At 44.2% G+C, this 16,280-nt stretch overlaps 3 protein-coding genes across 15 annotated transcripts; 2 read left to right on the forward strand and 1 right to left on the reverse strand.

Annotated features, from left to right (window-relative positions):
* The first annotated feature begins 1,363 nt into the window (after window positions 1-1,363).
* On the forward strand, window positions 1,364-2,821 carry LOC144700190 (protein ELC-like). The gene has a single exon (XM_078571622.1). The coding sequence runs from the start codon at window positions 1,434-1,436 to the stop codon at window positions 2,544-2,546; it is 1,113 nt and encodes a 370-aa protein (XP_078427748.1). The 5' UTR covers window positions 1,364-1,433; the 3' UTR covers window positions 2,547-2,821.
* A 1,058-nt stretch (window positions 2,822-3,879) lies between these two features.
* On the reverse strand, window positions 3,880-6,941 carry LOC144700189 (carboxyl-terminal peptidase (DUF239)). Its single transcript, XM_078571621.1, has 7 exons — window positions 6,614-6,941; window positions 6,455-6,541; window positions 6,125-6,382; window positions 5,880-6,050; window positions 5,650-5,703; window positions 5,412-5,558; window positions 3,880-4,350 (listed from the first exon to the last, which is right to left on the reverse strand). Exons 1-7 carry the CDS (start codon window positions 6,761-6,763, stop codon window positions 3,973-3,975), a joined length of 1,245 nt encoding a protein of 414 aa, XP_078427747.1. The 5' UTR covers window positions 6,764-6,941; the 3' UTR covers window positions 3,880-3,972.
* Window positions 6,942-7,040: 99 nt separating this feature from the next.
* On the forward strand, window positions 7,041-16,079 carry LOC144700191 (uncharacterized). 13 transcript variants are annotated; one of them, XM_078571627.1, is made up of 5 exons: window positions 7,041-12,301; window positions 14,160-14,258; window positions 14,376-14,473; window positions 15,341-15,418; window positions 15,761-16,079. In XM_078571627.1, the coding sequence occupies exons 2-5, from the start codon at window positions 14,197-14,199 to the stop codon at window positions 16,027-16,029; spliced, it is 507 nt and encodes a 168-aa protein (XP_078427753.1). In that variant the 5' UTR covers window positions 7,041-12,301; window positions 14,160-14,196; the 3' UTR covers window positions 16,030-16,079. The 13 variants fall into 13 exon arrangements, 5 of the variants coding, with proteins under 5 accessions (XP_078427753.1, XP_078427750.1, XP_078427754.1 ...); XM_078571624.1 differs by having other exon boundaries at window positions 7,041-12,266; XM_078571628.1 differs by lacking the exon at window positions 7,041-12,301 and adding an exon at window positions 12,608-12,861.
* The last annotated feature ends 201 nt before the right edge of the window (window positions 16,080-16,280 follow it).

Consider the following 16,280-nt stretch of genomic DNA (forward strand, 5'->3'; position numbering starts at 1 on the left):
TTTGTATTCCACCTCCTATAGGGTATTTGGTCGAACACTCTCGGGTGTTCGACCAAATCTACCCCTTATTTCCTTAAATCGAATGCAAAACTAGATAGAAATATATAAAAAATCATCTAAACATTATATAAACTATTTATAATCCTTTCTCTATCCATTCTACGGCATTTGGTCGAACACCTTGGAGGCGTTCGACTAAATAACCCATTCTACACCCTAAAATTAACTATAAAAAATATAAAAACTACTAGAATAGATGCACTAACTTCTTTTCTAACTATATAAGAAATATTATACTTATATAAATATTAATTTCTACTACTCCCTCTTTACTCCTTAATATTTCTCTATACTTATACTTAGTATACTATAATTAGATAATTGCTAATTCTTCCTATCTAACTCCTTCCTTAAATATTCTTCCATCTTATTACTAATTACGGATATTAAGTACTCTATACTAGTTCCCTAGTTATATTACTATCATCTTAAATATAATATCTAACCTCTTCAATTCTTCATTATTCTCAGTATCTCTAATACGTACATAGATGCATATAATCTCAGATAGTCTCTCTTCTATACTGATATTATTAAACTAATATTCTCTCTACTTACTAATTACTTACCTATTCTCATTCTGATTATCTTTAGTATTATTACTACATTTTCTTAACTAACAACTCAACTATTGAATATACACTTTAAGGCCAGTCCCTGTGAAGATGACCTTATTCTCACTTATACATATTTGAGTAAGTTTCTAAATTTTATAAATTTATTTGATTGTAGGCAACTTAAAATTACAACGACAATTAAAATAATTACGCAATTTGCTTCCGTCAGAGTGCTACTTGCCGAGGAGAAGGGGGGTAGCCCGAGAAGAGAGGAAAGGACTGCGACTGAGGGGGAGGGAGGAAGGTGGGGAGTGACCAAGGGAAATTGGGAGCCCAACCGGGAGGGAGTGACTCTTCAAATTGAGTTACAATTGGAAGAGTTATAAATATGCCATTACTGGCCTTGTTTTATGTTTCTTTATTTCATCATATTTGAGTGATAAATTCTTACGATTGAGTAATATAACTCTATGGTTGGATTCCTATTCATTCTTTCCCCTTTGACTTTGACAATGACAAGTCAAAACGACAGGACCGGGATCAGACAAGACCAGACCAGACCAAAGATAGTGCAAGAGACGAGAACGGACGACGGATGACGTCGACACTTTTTTAAATTGGAAACAGGTTCCTTGGGGGCCAAGTTAATAACCGCGTGAACGTCAGCGGAGGGCCGCCACGTGGCAAGAAACGACTCGCTGGGTTTAAAAAGAGCGGAAGAATTACACTGCTCCGGCGGCACAGCAGACGGGTAACCGCTAGGGGATCGATCGTCTTCTTCCTCTCGCCGGCTCGCTAGGGTTTGCAGAGCTCCGAATGGTGCAGCCGCAGCCCCCGGCGGTGGCGAACGGCCAGAATTGGTCGCAGTTCCTGAGCGGCGCGCTCTCGCAGAGAGGCCCGAACGCCCTTCCCTACGCCGAGGACGTGAAATGGCTGATCCGCCAGCACCTGATCTCTCTTCTCGAGGCCTTCCCCTCGCTCCCCCCCAAATCCTCCGTCTTCACGCACAACGACGGCCGATCCTTGCAACTTCTCCAGGTAGAAGGCACAATCCCCATCCTCTTCGGCGGCGTAGTCTACAACATCCCGGCCGTGATCTGGCTGCTCGAATCCTACCCCCGATCGCCGCCCTCCGTCTTCCTCACCCCCACAAGAGACATGGTCATCCAGCGCAACCACCCCTACGTCGATCGATCCGGCCACGTCAACGTCGCCTACCTCCAGAACTGGATCTACCCTTCCTCCAACCTCGTCGACCTCGTCCGCCTCCTCTCGCGCCTCTTCGGCCAGCACCCCCCTCTCTACACCCGCCGCGACAACCCTAACCCCCCTCCGCCGTCCGATCCTACTCCGCCCCGTATCCGACGGCCGACGGAGGACCCGGCGGAGGTCTACCGCCGGAACGCCGTCGCCAAGCTCCTCGAGACAATCCATGGCGACATCGCGGCTCTGCGGAAGAGCCGCGAGCAGGAAGTCGAGGATCTCTTCTCCAAGCAGGCGGCTCTGCGGCGGCGCGCGGAGGAGCTCGCCGCCGGGCTGAGGGAGATGCAGGAGGAGAAGGAAGGGCTCGAGCAGATGCTGCAAATCGGGGTTATCAACTCGGATTTGCTCGGAGATTGGGTGGGCGAGAATTTGGACAAGGTGAAGGGCGATGGCGGGAGCGTCGACGAGGTGTTTGAGCCGTGCGATGCGCTCTCGCGGCAGCTGGTGGAGTGCACGGCTGCGGACATGGCCGCTGAGGATACGCTGTACTCGCTTGATAAAGCCGTGCAGGAAGGTGTGATCCCCTTCGACGCGTACTTGAAGAACGTTCGAGCTCTGTCGAGGGAGCAGTTCTTCCACCGAGCCATGGCTATGAAGGTTAGGGCTTCTCAGGTGCAGTCTCAGGTCTCGGCCATGGCGACTAGAGCTCGCCCGCTTCCGTCGTAAATGGCGATTTGAGGGTGGGGAAGAAAGCTCTGAAGAAGGTGCGCGATTTCCCTCTCCTTGTCTCGGTTCTTCATGTTTTGTCGTGCACCGATTGGTTGCTCTCTCGCTCGAATTTGTTTGTGCATAAACTTGTGGATTTGGGGTCGAGTTCTAGGATTTATGTATAAAAATTCGAGGAAAGATTTTGTTTACTCCTCGGGGCTTACATATTCCTTGCTGTATCAAGGGCAACTCCAAATTCTTTTCTATTGTTGAGCCATCGAGCCGTTTTTTTTGGCCTTTGTGTACAGAAACTTGAGGATTAGCGATCGAGTTGTAGGATTTACGGATTGAGCTGGAAACTCTTTCAAGAAAAATTCAAGGAAAAGATTTTGTTGATTCTCATCGTTATATATTGCTCTTTCTTGTACAACTTGAAATCCTTCTCCGTTAGAGTGGCATCGACCGATTATTTTCGCATGTGTGTGCCTGAACTAGTGGATTGGTGACTGAGTTGTAGGATCTATGGATTGACCTGAGAAAAGTTTGCGGAAATATTCAAGGAAATTATTTGAACAATCCCCTAGTTTGCGTACTTCTTGCATGTTTCATGACAACTTAAAATTCTACAACCATTGTCGTGGCATCCAGCCATTTATTCGCAGTGAAGATGACCAAACGAACACTGCATTCTGTACATCATGCCAGATCATGGCTTAGAAAGTGCATCAAACTATTCATCGACTATAATGCAAAAGAACCAGATTCCGCTGACAAAATACAGACAATCATATTACTTTTGGAATCGGACATTGCTTTAATTCAATATGAAAAAAAGCCATTCCATCTCTGAGTTTACAATGAACTGGAAGAACTCGGCCGAGCTCTTTCTAAACCGTAGGAACAACACTTATCTTCAATTAAGTTACTCCAGTTTATCTCATTACATTTCAATTTTTTGTTCGGTAGTGTTTATAGATTATACATATTTCTTCGATGATCTTCGCGCGCATTATCTAAAAGGGTAGATTTGAAATATCCGATATGGATCACTTGGGGAGAGTCGCTTTCTTCAACTGAAAGATCCGATATGGATCACTTGGAATCGGACCTTGCTTTAATTCAAGATGAAAAAAGGCCATTCCATCACTGAGTTTACAATGAACTGGAAGAACTCGGCCGAGCTCTTTCTGCACCGTAGGAACAACACTTTGTCTTCAATTAATTTACTCCAGTTTTTCTCATTACATTTCAATTTTTTGTTCGGTAGTGTTTATAGATTATACATATTTCTTATATGATCTTCGGGGGAATAAACTAAAAGGGTGGCTTTCTTGCTTCGTCTTAGACCGGGTAAAGAAAGAAACTTGGTATAAAAGCCGCGGCCTTCGGTAACGGCAGGTCGAATGAATAGAGACCCGGAAAATCACTGTTCATAATTCTCGAGTCAGGGGCATTTGGGATTATTCCCGGGTCCCCCGAAGTAGAAATGAACTCCCCAAGCGTCGCTTGTGGAGCTTCTAATGTTGTAGCAGCGGGAGTTCTCCGCGAGCGTGGAAATGGAGTCGGCGGCGATCAGACTGTTATCGCCGTCGACGATCTCGAGATTGCGGAAGTAGCTGGCTCCGCCGAACCCATCCTCGGCGAACCGGCCCGAGCCCATGTTGGTCCCTGTGTGCGCGCCGTTGGGCTGCATATTCACCACTTCTCCGCCCCACTCCACCATCGTCGCTCGGTCCGCCAGGTGCGTGAACAGCTCCGCCGGCCAGTACCCCACCACCGTGCTGTCCCCGAACCCCATCCACCAGTTCCCTAGCTTCGGATCCTGCCAAAATCAGGGTTCTAGTGGTTTAGTTAGGGTTAGGGTTCAAGAAGATTGAGAGAGGTCGTTTTTACGTTTTAAGTTGCAAGAATGGAGAGACTGGCATGATTCTTGAATGCAGGAACAATGATGAGAGACTGGTTTCAGTGTAAAGAAGCAGTGATAATTCGGGTTCATGCAGCAGTAAGAATGGGGAGAAGCAGTAAGAATGGGGAGACTGGCTATCAGCATTATGATAAGGAATAGTAAGGGCTAAGGAGTTAAAACGGAGGGAGAATAGTATGGGTCCAAGGCGCAGTGTCAAGGGAGAGAGACTGGTTTAGTGTAAAGATGCAGTATTGATTAGGGTTAAAGAAGCAGAAAGAGTGGAGAGGAAGATTAGTAAGGGATTATGAAGCAGTAAGAATGGAGAGGAAGACCCGCAAGGGTTTAAGAAGCTGTAAGAATGGAGAGGAAGATTAGTAAGGGATTGGAAGCAGTAAGAATGGAGAGAAAGACTGGCAAGAGTTTAAGAAGAGTTTACAGCCTGTAAGAATGGAGAGGAGGATTAGTAAGGATCTAAGAAGCAGTAAGAATGGAGAGAAAGGCTGGCGAGGGTTTAAGAAGCTGTTAGAATGGAGAGGAGGATTAGTAAGGATCTAAGAAGCAGTAAGAACGGAGAGAGGCTGGCGAGGGTTTCAGAAGCTGTTAGAATGGAGAAGAGGATTAGTAAGGGTATAAGAAGCAGTAAGAATGGAGAGAAAGACCGGCAAGGGTTTAAGAAGCAGTTATAATGGAGATGAGGATTTGTAAGGGTCTAGGAAGCAGTAAGAATGGAGAGAAAGACTGGCAAGGGTTTAAGAAGCTGTAAGAATGGAGATAGAGAGACTGGCAGGAGCTTGATGATTAGGGGTTAATCGTGACAGTGAAGGTAAACAAAGAGAAGAGAGAGGATTTCATGATGATAGTGATTGGATACCCGCGTTTGATGATGGAAAGAGATTAGGGCTTAACACCTCTCAGAACAAGGTTTTAAGCGTGACAGTGAGGATAAACAAAGAGAAAGAGTGAGGGTTAATGTTAACCTTCCAGATGAGGATGGTGATGTCGAATTGGTCGCCGGAGTAAGAGGAGATGGGGGATATGGCAGCGCCGATAGCTATCCTGTTGTTGGTCTGCACGAAGCCGGAGCAGAGTAGGTTATAACAGCCAGTATCCTCGTACGCGTCGCTCTGCAAATTAAACCAACCCATCCATCGTTAGGGTTTCCCAGAGGAACCAAAAAAATAGATAGAAGGAAGACCAAGTGGAACTCCAACTCACCGTCCAGTACGTAAAGAGCCTCGGCCTGCTGTCTCCATAAAGCTCGGGGCTGACCTGACTAGAACAACGTCAAGCATCAGAAAAACCATTTCTTTTTTTTTTCCCTCTCTCTCAGAATATGCAGAGAGTATTATTTATGACGCAACGGCGGGCATTAATGGCAAGATCTTCACCAACCCAGAAGAGAAAAATTACGCTCTTTCTCATCATCAGACTGGTAGCCGAGTTACCTGCCAGCCGGCTTCAATACTGTTCAGATCCGCGCCGTCAAAGGAGCCGGAGAGGACCCAGATCTGCGAGAGGCTGAACTCGTTAGAGCCGTCGATCGCCGGATCCCAGACGTTGATCGTCGCCTTGGCGCCGTAGATCTCCCCCTCCGCCGCCGTGTAAGCGATGGCGTGCTACAAAGATTTGCCCACAAAAATCAATCAAGAACAGTCTTCAAGTCCAAGAACAGTCTTCAATAAACACCCACCTCGTGCCCGTTGGCGCTGACAACGTCCGGCGGGTCAACCTCCCTTTCAAGGCTAGCCGGCCGGCGCGGCTTCTTCCCGTAGTGGTACAGCGATCTGGCTCTCAGAACGTCTTCCACGGAGCTTCTTCTAACGGGAATCGTCCCCTTCGGACAGCGCCCAGAGGAGTGCCAAGTCTGCCAAGCTCTTCTGTAAAACCCATCTCCGGTGAAGTTTCCTGCAGCGCTCTTCCTCCTCCTCGGCCGCTGCCCCGGCGCCCTCTGCAAATCAAAACTCCACATTATAATGTTGCAACTTAGAAGAAGAAGAAGAGAGCTACGAAGGGAGATAACCTGGATTTTGTGGTTTTTTAATAAAGGGTGGTCTAAAGCGTGCTGCTTGTGGCGGTGGACGCAGTCGATGGTATCGCCGTCTGGGCTCTGAGAGAGAAAGAAAGAAAGAAGGGATTTAGAAAGGGAGGAGGAGGAGGGAGTTGAGGAGAGATGGGTTACTTGGATAGTCTTCAGAGGGGGTTTGTTGATCTTGGAGAGATGGCGGTTGATGCGGGAGAGCTTCAGCGGGCCGACGTTGGTGGCGCTGACGGAGGCGAGAAGAAGAAGAAGAAGAAGAAGAAGAAAAAGAGTTCTTCCTCGGTCGTCCATGGCTTTCAGTGCTCTCAGGCCCGGTTTGCTGCGATCATGGCCGCTGTTCCAAAGGGACGCGGTATTCAGTGCGGGATGTTTAATAAGAGCCTGTCTCTCTTTCTCTCTCTCTCTGTACAGAGGAAGGGTTCAGAGAGCATTTGAGTTGGGCCTACAAGCTCCTTTACTGCACTAGTCGGAGGTGATGATGACGATTGACGAGAAGGGTGGAGAGCGAGATGTGGAGTCTGTGTGAGTTTCCGTCAGCAGGTGAGGCTTCGCCGCCTCTTCCTTAGGGGCGCGTTTTGGAGTTGTCTTGAAGGCGCTGCGTAAAACCTCGACCTACCCACCTCTTCTTCTCCGCTTATTTGGAGAACCTTGTAGCTTGCAGTGGTCCGGGTCCAACGCGAACACATTTAATTTCTCTCTCTCTCTCTCTTTCTCTTTCACTCGCTCTCTGTAATCTCTCTATCACTCTATCTCTTTCGCTCTCTCTCTCTCTCTATCGCTCTATCTCTTTCACTTGCTCTCTCTATCTCTCTCTCTCTCTCACTCGCTCTCTCTAACTCTCTCTCTTTCACTCGCTCTCTCTATCTTTCTCTACGCTCTCTCTCTCTCTCTATCGCTCTATCTCTTTCACTCGCTCTCTCTATCTCTCTCTCGCTCGCTCTCTCAAACTCTCTCTCTTTCACTCGCTCTCTCTATCTTTCGCTCGTTCTCTCTATTTCTCTCTCGCTCTGTCTTTCACTCGCTCGCACTATCTCTCTCTCTCATGCTCTCTTTCTTTCACTCGCTCTCTCTCTCTCTCTTGTTTTCTCCCTCTCTCGTTCTCTCTCTCTATTACTCGCTCACTCTATCTCTCTCTCTCTTGTTTTCTCTCTCTCTCGTTCTCTCTCTCTATTACTCGCTCACTCTATCTCTCTCTTTTCCTCTTTTCTTTCACTCGCTGTCTATCTCTCTCTCTTTCAATCGCTCTCTCTATCTCTCTCACTCTTTCTCTCTATTTCCCTCTCTCTCTCTCTCACTCTTTCTCTCTCTATCTATCTCTCGTCCTCACCCTCTCTTTCTCTATCTCTCGTCCTCGCTCTTTCGCTATATCTCTCTCCCTTACTTTCTTTGTCTCTCTATCTCTTCTCTCTCTATCTGTCTCTCATCCTCTCTCTCTCGCTGTTTCTTCTCTCTCTCTTACTTTGTCTGACTTGCTATCTCTCCCTCGCTATCTATAGAGTTCTCTATTCTCTCGTTGTATTTCTCTACCTCTCGCTATTCATCTATCTGACTCCTCTCTCTGTCTCTCTCTCTCTCTCTCTCTCTCTCTCTCTCTCTCTCTCTCTCTCTCTCCGAGTCTATGCTACTAAATGCTTATAAGTTATAAGTATATCAATCTCCGATTCAATAAAGAATACAATATCCTTCTGTCAACTGCAAAAAAAGTGAAGGCACGTCAAGATATCCTCCGTTTCCCACCCTTGTACGAAACTTCAGGGAGAACGCCTCAATCTTACGAAACTCATTATCTCCTTTCATAATCAGGTAGCCGATGCTGGTCCCATGCATGCGCAGTAAACTTACTCTAACTTAGATCCTACGACTTGTAGATATCTGGAGAAATTTCCAGCCCCTGGCCACTCTGCTCTTTATTGCTATCAAATCTCCACCATCCGTTCTTTCGTTAGTTCTTTCTTCTCCGCCTGACTGAACATCCCCACTTGGAGTCTACGCGAACGCGAGCTGCACCACATTTAATGTCACATGGCGGCACTGCTGGCTATCTTGTCCCCACAAATTCTAGTCAGCTTATTTAATTTTCTTGGCTTGTTCGGTGTGTTAAATTAACCCGTTTAGGAAATCCGTTTGGACAAATTTTTGTCTATAATTTTCAATTTTGTCGTACTTCATTCGATTATAATAATTTTTGTTTTGGATATTTGATACTTAAACTGATGTTCTGTTTATTATATTTGGTATGAATTATAAGAATAGTTTATCTGAATTGTTGGTGGTTCCAATGAAGTGTGATTCAATTAGAAGTTAAAGGTTCGTTTTATTTTGTCTTCATTATAAGATGAAAGCAGTTGTGATAAAGAAAAGGCTGTCGAAGGGATCTTGATATCCATAAAGGGAGAAAACGCTAATAACACGATGAACGGAAAAGTTGAATAATCTGGGGTTTTCTTGTGCTAATTTGTAGTCAAAGGAACGGATTAAGTTTAGGGTGGACTATTGTGAAAACCATTCAATTAGCACATGGCTGAATATGTGGTTTCTCCTTCAGAATTCAATCAATGTGTTCATTGTTGGAACGGATCACATGGTCTTTCAATGAGCGCTCCCAATGGTACTAAATACACGTTTTGTAAGGAGAATGGTTTTTCTCACGGCCTATAATTTCAATGTTTATCGTTGAACGTGGAAATTTAAGAAAGTTTGGTGAAATATGTATTTATAGAGGGTTTCTTGTCCAATGCTGATTGGACAGGATGGTTTGGTCTACTTTCTTTTATAATTGGTCTTGTGCACACCGATCTGCTTGTATCTAGTCTCCGTAAAATCTGCGCGTGTAGTAGAACACGAAGAACAAGAAGAGAGAAGATGGAGAGGAGAAAGAGAAGAGAGAGAGAGAGAGAGAGAGAGAGAGAGAGAGACAAGATATGGTTAAAGATCGTGTCATTAACCCAAAATCAAACTGATACAAGTGGTTTGTATTTATATTACACTATAGTAGTTAGTTATCTATGTCTTAGTGTTATGCCCCTAACTAGGCGGCATTCCCTGCCCAGAGGCATGCGTGCTTATTGGGAGGGCGTGTCCGTTGTAATTCGGCTCACGACATTAAAGGACTGAGTCATTATGGTTAGCGATGCCCAAATACCTGATCTTTCAGGCTATTGCCACTGTCGGTGGTGATTCACGGCAGACTGTGCACGTGCCCGTCTGCGCCCAAGGCGGGACGGATTAGATATGGTCCGCGCGTGCTGGGCACGTGGGCTGAACGGTGTGTGCGCGCGCGTGCCAACGCCAAGCGCCATGCGCGGGCGCCGACGCTACCCGCCAGCGCCGAGCGCTGCACGTGGGAGCGGGAAGTGCTGCGCGTGGGTGCGGGATGCGCAAGTTGGGCGGCGTGCCGCGGTTGTAGCGCGTGGAGCTGTGCTGGGTGCCATGCGGCGGCCGCGCGGGCAGCGCACGCATTGCGTGTGCGGGGCGCAGGCCTGGGAGACATCCCTCGAGGAGACTAAGACATGTGGCGCACTGAGAGCGTCGAGATGGCACAGCGGGCGTAGTGCTCTTGCGGGTAGTGTTGGGCGCACAACGCCCAGCTGGGGGGCGCTAAATGCGGCGGCGACGCGTAGATTGCGCACTAGAGTGTCGACACGGGTGCTGGTGGCGTGTGTGATCGTCAAGGCAGGGGTGGCGTGTGTGATCGCCAGGCTCTCGGGCGCGCGGCACCCGGCCCGGCGCACTTGTGTAGTGGCAGAGCGAGCGCGCGCGCACGGAGCGGCGGCCCTGATGCGGTGTGGCGACATTACATTGGCACAAAGCGCCTCGTCTCGTTCGTAGTATCACCCCTCGTCTTCCCCCATGTAATTACCCCCAATGATGATGTACTCTCTATGATATAAATGCAATGACCCTATTCCCTGACAGTGCCTAGCACCACCATCTCTTCTAATCCCTTCAATGCGATCTTAAGCAATCTGCAAAGCTTCCGCTACAAGAGATCAAGGCTACTCAGTGTTCTGCTCCAAGCACTGAGGCCGGCACACGCCAATTCCGAGCAAGAAGCCTAGCTCGAGATTTGATCGTGTGACACTTAGTCCTAGTTGTTATAGCAAATGTAATGGCTATATCAAGGCAAATGAAAATCATTTAGTTTAATCCTATCTATGTGTAATCCTAACTGCTAGATTTGATCGTGCCTAAGTGTAATCTTGACCGTTAGATTTTATCCTATCTATGTGTAGTATTGTATTGAATCATGACCACCTAATCTCTTAATGAGTATAAGGGTACATGTGCACTTCTTACTAGCTAATCTTAAAATTAAGTCTTTCTAGTTCACATCAGCCTCCTTGCTGACTTGGCTGACTACAGAAACCCGAGTTTTCGACTCGTCTACAGTCTCCCCTTGCAATGATTTTCTTCTTCCTGTACCCCCGATAGTGTCGTTTGGCCCAACCCAGCCTACTTCCCACTAGGAATGAAAAAACACAATGTATTGAGCTATGCACAAACATAGAATTATAAGAGTTTGAAAATTGCATATTCTGTGCATTGCATTGCGAGGGTACGTGCATGAGGTATAGTGGCATACTTGCAGGGGTGGGTTTATTAGTGTTCCAGGTATCTTTCCTAAGTGCTGGCCTTGGATGCTTTTGATAAAACCTGGATAGATTCTTTCAAAACCTTGTAATCCTATCATTAAACGAACAATCAACTTCGGATTCCAAAAAGTTGCTCTAATGTTTCAGAGTGACAAAAGTAGAGAAAGGGGATAGAGTGATAGCTTTGAAGTAGGGAAATAAGAGGGATAGGAGACCATGTGCCAGAAGAGAGAGAGAGAGAGAGAGAGAGAGAGAGAGAGAGAGAGAGAGAGAGAGAGAGAGAGAGAGAGAGAGAGAGAGAGAGAGAGAGAGAGAGAGAGAGAGGGAGGGAGAGACAGAGACAGGAGACAGAGACAGAGAAATAGAGGAGAATGAAAAAGGAGAGCAATAGGTAACTCACACATAAGTAGGGTTTGACGGTCCCGGCCCGGTCTGTACTTTTAGCAAGGACCTAAATCTTACCTAAGGATCGGTCCGGTTCCAGTCCGGTCTCGTCCGGTCCCAGCCCAGTCCCGGTCTAGTCACGTTGACTAGTCAAAGTCGAAGAATAAAAAGTCAGGATAAAAAAATGGTATGGACTTCTGATCGAAGGGAAAGTTTGTTCCGAAGTCACTTATGAAGCCCATCATGAAAAATGAAAAGAAGAATAAAATGAAAATAGAAGAATAAAATAAGGTTGAAAGAATAATAATTTAACAATAAAAGAAGAATTAAAGAAGAAGAAAGGAAGATCGAAAGGAAGAAGGTAAAGAAACATAATTAGAAATAAGAAAATCAGGAGAAAGAGGAAGAAGGAAATAGTAGGAAAAAGGTAACGAAGAAGAAAAAATAAAAGAAGACTTGAAAAGGAGAAGAATAAGAAGAATAAAATAAGAAGAAAAGAAGATGGAAAGAAGGAGAAAGCAGAATAAAATAAGAAGACAAGAATAATAAAAACGAGGAGAAAAAGAAAGCAAAAGAAGAACAGATGATGAAAAGAAGAATCTATACTACTATAACAGGAATTGGTGTACCCTTCTGGCCTCTGATTGGCTGAAAAGAGAGTGAGAGAGAAGAGAGAGTGTGTGAGAGAAGAGAGAGAATGAGAGAGAGGTGAGAAAGAGTAGCAGCAGCCAATTACAGAAAACTGTTTTACAGAAAACAGTTACACAAACGGACCTGATGGAGAATGCGGATGGGATGGCGATGCTGCCGGTGAATATGTGAGTTCTTATCTCACTCTCCTCGCTTCAAATCTGTGAGTTCTTTGAGTTTTTTATCTGTCTCATGACATCCCTCTTATTATCTGCGATCAATATCCTGGTTATCCACATATGCGATAAAGATCTTTTTTTTTCTCACGCAGTATCCGATCAATGCTCATTTTTCCTTTTTACACATTGTGATCGGACACGTTGCGATCAATGCAGAACTTTTTTTATTATCTGCGATATTATCCATACCTGATATTTGATATTGATCACAGATATGGATTATTATCTGCGATCAATATCCTGGGTATCCATATTTGCAAGGAATTGATCGCTTCAAATATGTGCTTTATCATTATTATCCATATCTGCGATCAAGATTTTTTTTTCTCACGCAGTATCCGATCAATGCTCATTTTTTCCATTTTACACGTTGCGATCAATTACTCGCTTTTTTTTTTTTTACTCGCTTCAAATCTGTGAGTTCTTTGAGTTTTTTTTATCTCTGATCTCCCGGATCGTTACCGAGTTAAACGAGCGGGGAGGGCCCGCATAGGCTCCGTCGACGTCAGCAGTTGAAAAGGAATCCGAGTTTACTAAATCTGAGGTCTTTGAGTTCTTTGATTTTTTTATGGAAGTTGCTTCATCGTTATTATCCATATCTGCGATCAAGGTCGTTTTTTTTCTCACGCAGTATCCGAAAATTATGATTTGTTTTACACGTTGTGATCACTTATGATCGGACACGTTGCGATCTGTGAGTTTTTTTCGCTGCGGTTTCTTTTCCTCATTTCCTCTCCATCGCTACGGTTTCTCTGCTTGATCTGTCTGGAGTTTAGACTATAATATATATATAATCTATATCGGTCGAATTAAGGTTTCCGTTGAATTTTTTGCTCGAGATCGATCGCTTTCATTGAGATGTTCTGTGGCTCGATTTCTGCGGAAAACGCATGCACCTTCAGTTTTTCGATTTCTGAGGGTTCTAGCGACGAATGTCTGCATTGTTGATTCGTGTATTAATGATTCGTTTTAGAACGATACAATATTCTAGATTTCTTTTCTGTTGTCTGTAGATGGGAACTAAATTCCACTTTCATCGTTTTTATCCATATCTTAGATCAATATCCTTTTTTTCTCACGCAGTATCGATCAATTATGATTTTTTTTACACGTTGTTTTTCAAATGGAGTAAACTATCTCTCTCACAGTCTCCGATCTAATTCGTGGGTCGATTGGTGGCACTATCTGTCCAATAATCGTTAATTTAGATTTCAGTTTTTCGATTTCTGAGGGTTCTAGCGATGGATGTCTGCATTGTTGATTCGTGTATTTATGATTCGTTTTAGAACAATAGTCTAGAATTTTTTTTCTGTTGTCTATAGATGAGAAATAAAATCCACTTTCATCATTATTATCCATATCTGCGATCAAGATTGTTTTTTTTGCTCACGCAGTATCCAACCTAAATTCGTGGGTCGATTGGTCACACTATCTGTCCAATAATCGTTAATTTATATAGATTTTGAAATAGATTAAAAAATCTCTCGATCTATTTCACAGGTCGATTAGTCACACCATCTGTCCAATAATCATGAATTCATTTATTTTTCAAGTAGATTAAACTTTCTGTTGATCTAATTCATGGGTCGATTAATCACGAATCTCTCGATCTATTTCACAGGTCGATTAGTCACACCATCTGTCCAATAATCATGAATTCATTTATTTTTCAAGTAGATTAAATTTTCTGTTGATCTAATTCATGGGTCGATTAATCACGCCATATGTCCAATAGTGAAGAATTTATTTAGTTTTCAACTATTAAACTATCTCTTGATCTAATTCATGGGTTGATTAATCACACCTATAAAATATCATTCTAAAACGAATGTTTCTGCACAGATGTCTGCATTGTTGGTGTTGCACGTACGCCGATGGGATGGTTTTTAGGCGCCCTTTCATCCTTGCCTGCTACCAAACTTGGATCAATTGCTATTGCCTGTAAGATCATTTTTTCATGATTTGTTTGGATCCCCAAACTTGGCTTAGTAGTATAGATTTGTTTAGGTTTTTTTTTAAAAAATAGTTTCCGCTGTTTTTCATTTCCGTTGAATTTAGGTTTTCGTTGAGAATGTGCTGGACGAGGGCGATGGGACGGTTTTTAGGCGCCCTTTCATCCTTGCCTGCTACCAAACTTGGATCGATTGCTGTTTCCTGTAAGATCATTTTTTCATTGTTTGTTTCAAGCCCCAAACTTGGTTTAATGGGGTTGGCTGGATCCTGACAGCTGCCAAGAGGCCGATCTGATCAATATGGCATTTAGTTGATCAAATCGATCAAGGGTCGCAGTAAGTTGCATTTGAAGCCCACGGAGGCAAAGAAGTCGACGACGGCCTCGTGAGGGCCATGGTAAAGATTTGGCCTTTCGGAGATGAGAATGATGTCGCCGAAGAGGGATACTGTGATCTGATTGGCTGAAGATAGAGTGAGAGAGAAGGGAGTGAGTGAGAGAGAAGATGGAGAGGGAGAGTGATCGAGCGGCGCCCCAAGAACACGAAAATCGCCCGACGTATGGTTCTCGGTCACAACCTGGATGTTCACCCTGCTGTCGATCGGATTTTGGAGTCGAGTTTGCACAAAATGGACGGCTCGATTCAAGGGATCGAGATCTTGGACGCAGTGTAAGAGAGGGAGAAAAATTGGACAGCTCGATTCAACGACTTGAACGACTCAATTCAAGGGATGGAGATTCCCATGCCCTGTTTCTTAGTTTGCTTGAAAATTCCGCTTGAGAAGTTCATATCATAAATTTCAATCCCTAAAATGTCCTTATAAATTCTGATTGTGATTGAGAAATTCTGATATAGGGATACCTAAATTCTGGTTGTGCTTTGAAAATCTGATTGAGAAGTTTATAGCCATACATTTGCGCGCGAAATTCATATCCATACGTTTTGGAAATCCTAAATTGTGCTGGAGAAATTCTGATTGTCCTTGAAAAATTCTGATTGTGGCTGGAAATTTTTTTTGTCATTCAGAAATTCTGATTTCAATCCCTAAATTATGCGTGGAAATTCTGATAGTGATTGAGAAGTTGTTATCCATACATTTTGACGTCGTTTGCTCCAAGATTGAAGCTACACAATTGCTGGATTTCCAAGGTTTGATGTCATTGACATTGTACATTTAGTTTTCCACTATTCTGGTCATTTCTCTCTTTCTAATTTAGTCTTCGTTGTTACTTCACACCCGAAGTCAACGGTTGGCACACATTATTATATCGCTCCTGAGGTATTAAAGAAGAGATACTAGGACGGGAAGGTATATTTATATTTTCCTGAATAAAATATTGTAAATTCCATAAAAAGTATGGATTATTTTTAATATGCCCTTCTACACCTCTACTGTATGAGTAATGAAATTTTATATCCCCCATATTATTTTAGGTATTGATTTTAAAACATTTATCTCTACTACTAATCTCATCTATACTACTATAATAGGAATTGGTGTACCCTTCTGGACTATGATTGCGCTCGCTATTGAGGGCAGCCGTCGGCCCGAGCTAATTGCCTATCGTCGAGCTACAAAATCAGCGAATGTGAGGACACTCCTCGCAGCTACCCGCAATGTGGCAACCATTCAACCACATTCTCTCGGAGACACGAATGCAACATGTGCTTCATGCCACTCGAAGATGTGGATACAAGAACACAAACCTAGCTCCAGTCAACGAAACCCACTGTTCCACTTATGCTGCAAGGATGGCTGAAGATGAGTTTTTCTTCTTATCTCCCATAATGAGTACAGCCCTGCTTTCTATCTCTTCTCTCTCCACGCGAAGTGCGCATTGCGAGCGGGCCCCACTAGTAAAATAAAAAGAGAAGAAGCCTAAAAGAAATGAAGAAAACTTGACAGAGTGGAGAAACCTAACATAACTTGAAATACAATGAAACAAACTTAACAGAGTTGGAGGAGAAACAAGGTTAAACTAAACATTCTCAAGATTGAGAGAAAGAAAGA

This window comes from Wolffia australiana, chromosome 2, assembly GCF_029677425.1.
Source record: "Wolffia australiana isolate 7733 chromosome 2, ASM2967742v1".
NCBI lineage: Eukaryota > Viridiplantae > Streptophyta > Magnoliopsida > Alismatales > Araceae > Wolffia > Wolffia australiana.